Below are 2,651 nucleotides of genomic sequence, written 5' to 3' on the forward strand. Positions count from 1 at the left end.
CTTGCCATGGCCCATGAGGTTCTGCCACATCGGGCCCCTCTGCTCCAGGCCCAGGCGATGGAAAAGCCCCGGGCTCACCCGGCTGGAAGGGGCAGGGCTGCCGGGGAGGGGACACGGGGAGGGGGACACAGGCGCTGCTCTCGGGGGGGCTGCGCTGGGGGGAAGGCAGAGCACCGCAGGGAGCAGCTGGGCAGTGAGCCCGCCCCATATCCACACATCTGTGTAGCTGCAGTTCTTAAAAAATTCTCTATCTACACATTTGCTTTGTTTGTGGGGTGGTTTTTTTTTTTTTTTTCTTTTTTTTTTTGTCCTGCTTGGTCTGATTCAATATCAGATAATGTTAGAAGACTGTTCAGGACTGTTTATTGGGCCATTAAAGTGAAGTAGTTTTGCTCTGTGACAAGTTTTACAAGAAATCATGAAATTCTCAAAACTGCATCATGAATAGCCAGTTTTTGGGTTGGTTTTTTTTTTTTATACTATTAACTATATAAAGTATTGCTTCTGACATTTGATCTTAAGAGACCATTCTCGGTGATTCAAGCTGATGATGACACATGATTACTTCTCACTTATTCATACTACTTCGATTTCTCTGGAGGTGAAAAATCCACACAGCTATACACAATTGCTAGTTCGATCAAAATTTTTTTGTATAGCAATGTAAAGAATAGTAATGCTGATATCCATTTATGATTCCACCTCTTAATTTTTATCAGCATTTACCAGCCCTGAGACTGCGCCCCATTCGTTTCACCTCCTTGGCCTTTGAACAATTTCATGTTAATCTGAATTGGGAGTTTACTGTTGAATTAAGTGGGATTTGAAAAGTTTTTTCAAAAGGCTTTTGCTGTATTTGTGGTATTGTGGGTTTGTTTTATATTAGGGATTTTATCTTTATAAGTGAAATTACACATTAAGTTGCTTGGGTTTATTGAAAAGTAAAAAGTCATTTGTTGGTTTTTTTTTCCTCTTATCCTTTTAGATTGCTACTAAGGTTTAATATCTTAATGTATCACACCCCCAAGTCTTTCAAACAAATGCTAAAGAGGAAATGAAAACTTGTATTCTTGACATTTGAGTGCCAAAGAAGCTGCTACAAATGACTCTTTAATGCATATCATATAAGCATATCTATATTTTTGTCTTGCCAGTTGGTTTGCATTTTGATACATGAATGTATGGAAAGAGAATTTCTACAACTGTAGACCCTGTTCGTAATTAAGTGATGTGCACGTACAATCTGTGTTAGCAAGTTGAGATAAGGACAAGAACCATTTATAAAATGTTCTTTATAAATAATTCTAATATATGAATTTCTGCAGATACAGCTAAATTCATAAGGGATATTAAAAGTAAAAAAACCACAAAACCAAAAACATAAGCTTTACCAAGGTCCCTATCTTAGCAGAAACCCTCCTGTGGTACAGTTATTAAATATAAGTTTTCTGCTGGTATAGTTCTTTCAAATTTGTCACCATTTTAAACTGTATTGGAAAGAGAACTTCCTGGTGGAGTTTTCGGGTATAACTTTATGGGAAAGTACTTTAAGTGTAGAAAACCATAAATTCAGGAATGTGTGTCAGTTAACCAGACTGGGAAAGCTCCATTTGATGTTCTTTGAACCCCACAAACTTACTTCAGCTGGGGCACGTGGTTCCCTGGACAGCAGCCTGACTCAGTGCCAGTAATTAATGCTACAGGTTTCCTAGCAGCTTGTCTCTGAAGCGTAGGCGTGTGTGAAGAGAACCTCAAAGATTGTTTTCTAGGGCAATGATTAATTGTTTGCTGTCAGTATAAATAGGAACCACTCTGTTCAATATCATGCCAGTAGACGCAATACTTTGACTCTGATTGTGCGAGTATGTTAGCAGGGCTCGCAGCCCGGCACCACCCCCGGCGTCATCCGCGTCTTGGTGAAGTCCTGCAGCTCGTTGTTGATGTAGAGGTTGCGGGTGGACCCGGGGGAGCGGGTGCCGTTGGCTGCCAGAGGCGGAAGGCAGCCGAATTGACGTCCACGGGCATCCCTGGGGAGAACAGGGTTGTCAGCATGCCTGGCTGCCCCCCACCGTCCCCCCAGCCCCTGTCCTACCTCCCACGTAGAGGGGGGCCTCGCTGTTCAGCGTGTAATGCTTGCCCGAGTTGTCCATGGTCATGGGACTGCCACCATCGATGGAGAGGTTCACCATCTGATCGAAGGTCACCAGCTCCACGGTGTGGAACTGCCCGTCATTGATGGTCTCGGCACTGGCAGAGAGGACTGGGTCACCGGGGACCCCCCCCAAGCCCGTGCAATGGGGGTGGTGGTCCCCAGTGAGCAGGAAAGCGGTGGCAGGTACCTGTAGATGGCCGAGCTGGGGTGGGTGCCGGGGTCATAGCTGACCCTGACGTGACCCTGGTACAGCTCCACTGCCATGTGGTCGCTGTCGCCGTTGTACAGCAGGATGCCATTGCCTTCAGCCGTTGAGACCTGGCAGGGAGAGAGGTGAGAGCCCACATCCCTGGGGCAGCACCCCCAATGCCACCCCTCCAATGCCCCTATGCCCCCCCCCAGCCCTCACCTGCAGGGTGATGTTGGCCCGGGGCCAGTCCTGCAGGTCGGTGAACTGCAGGTACGTGTCGCGGTCCACAAAATTGACACTCAGCAGCTT

The 2,651-nt window shown here is 46.3% G+C and overlaps 1 protein-coding gene across 1 annotated transcript in view; it reads right to left on the bottom strand.

Moving 5' to 3' along the window:
* Positions 1 to 1,867: 1,867 nt before the first annotated feature.
* Positions 1,868 to 2,651, bottom strand: part of SLIT1 (slit guidance ligand 1) — a gene marked incomplete at its 5' end in the record, with an annotated part of 17,306 nt that continues 16,522 nt past the window's right edge. The window contains 5 exon segments of the mRNA XM_009638115.2: positions 1,868 to 1,989; positions 1,992 to 2,027; positions 2,093 to 2,247; positions 2,340 to 2,470; positions 2,562 to 2,648. Coding sequence (XP_009636410.2) covers positions 1,868 to 1,989; positions 1,992 to 2,027; positions 2,093 to 2,247; positions 2,340 to 2,470; positions 2,562 to 2,648 — 531 coding nt within the window.

The sequence above is a fragment of the Egretta garzetta genome, unplaced genomic scaffold (genome assembly GCF_000687185.1).
Source record: "Egretta garzetta isolate BGI_Z169 unplaced genomic scaffold, ASM68718v1 scaffold135, whole genome shotgun sequence".
Taxonomy (NCBI): domain Eukaryota; kingdom Metazoa; phylum Chordata; class Aves; order Pelecaniformes; family Ardeidae; genus Egretta; species Egretta garzetta.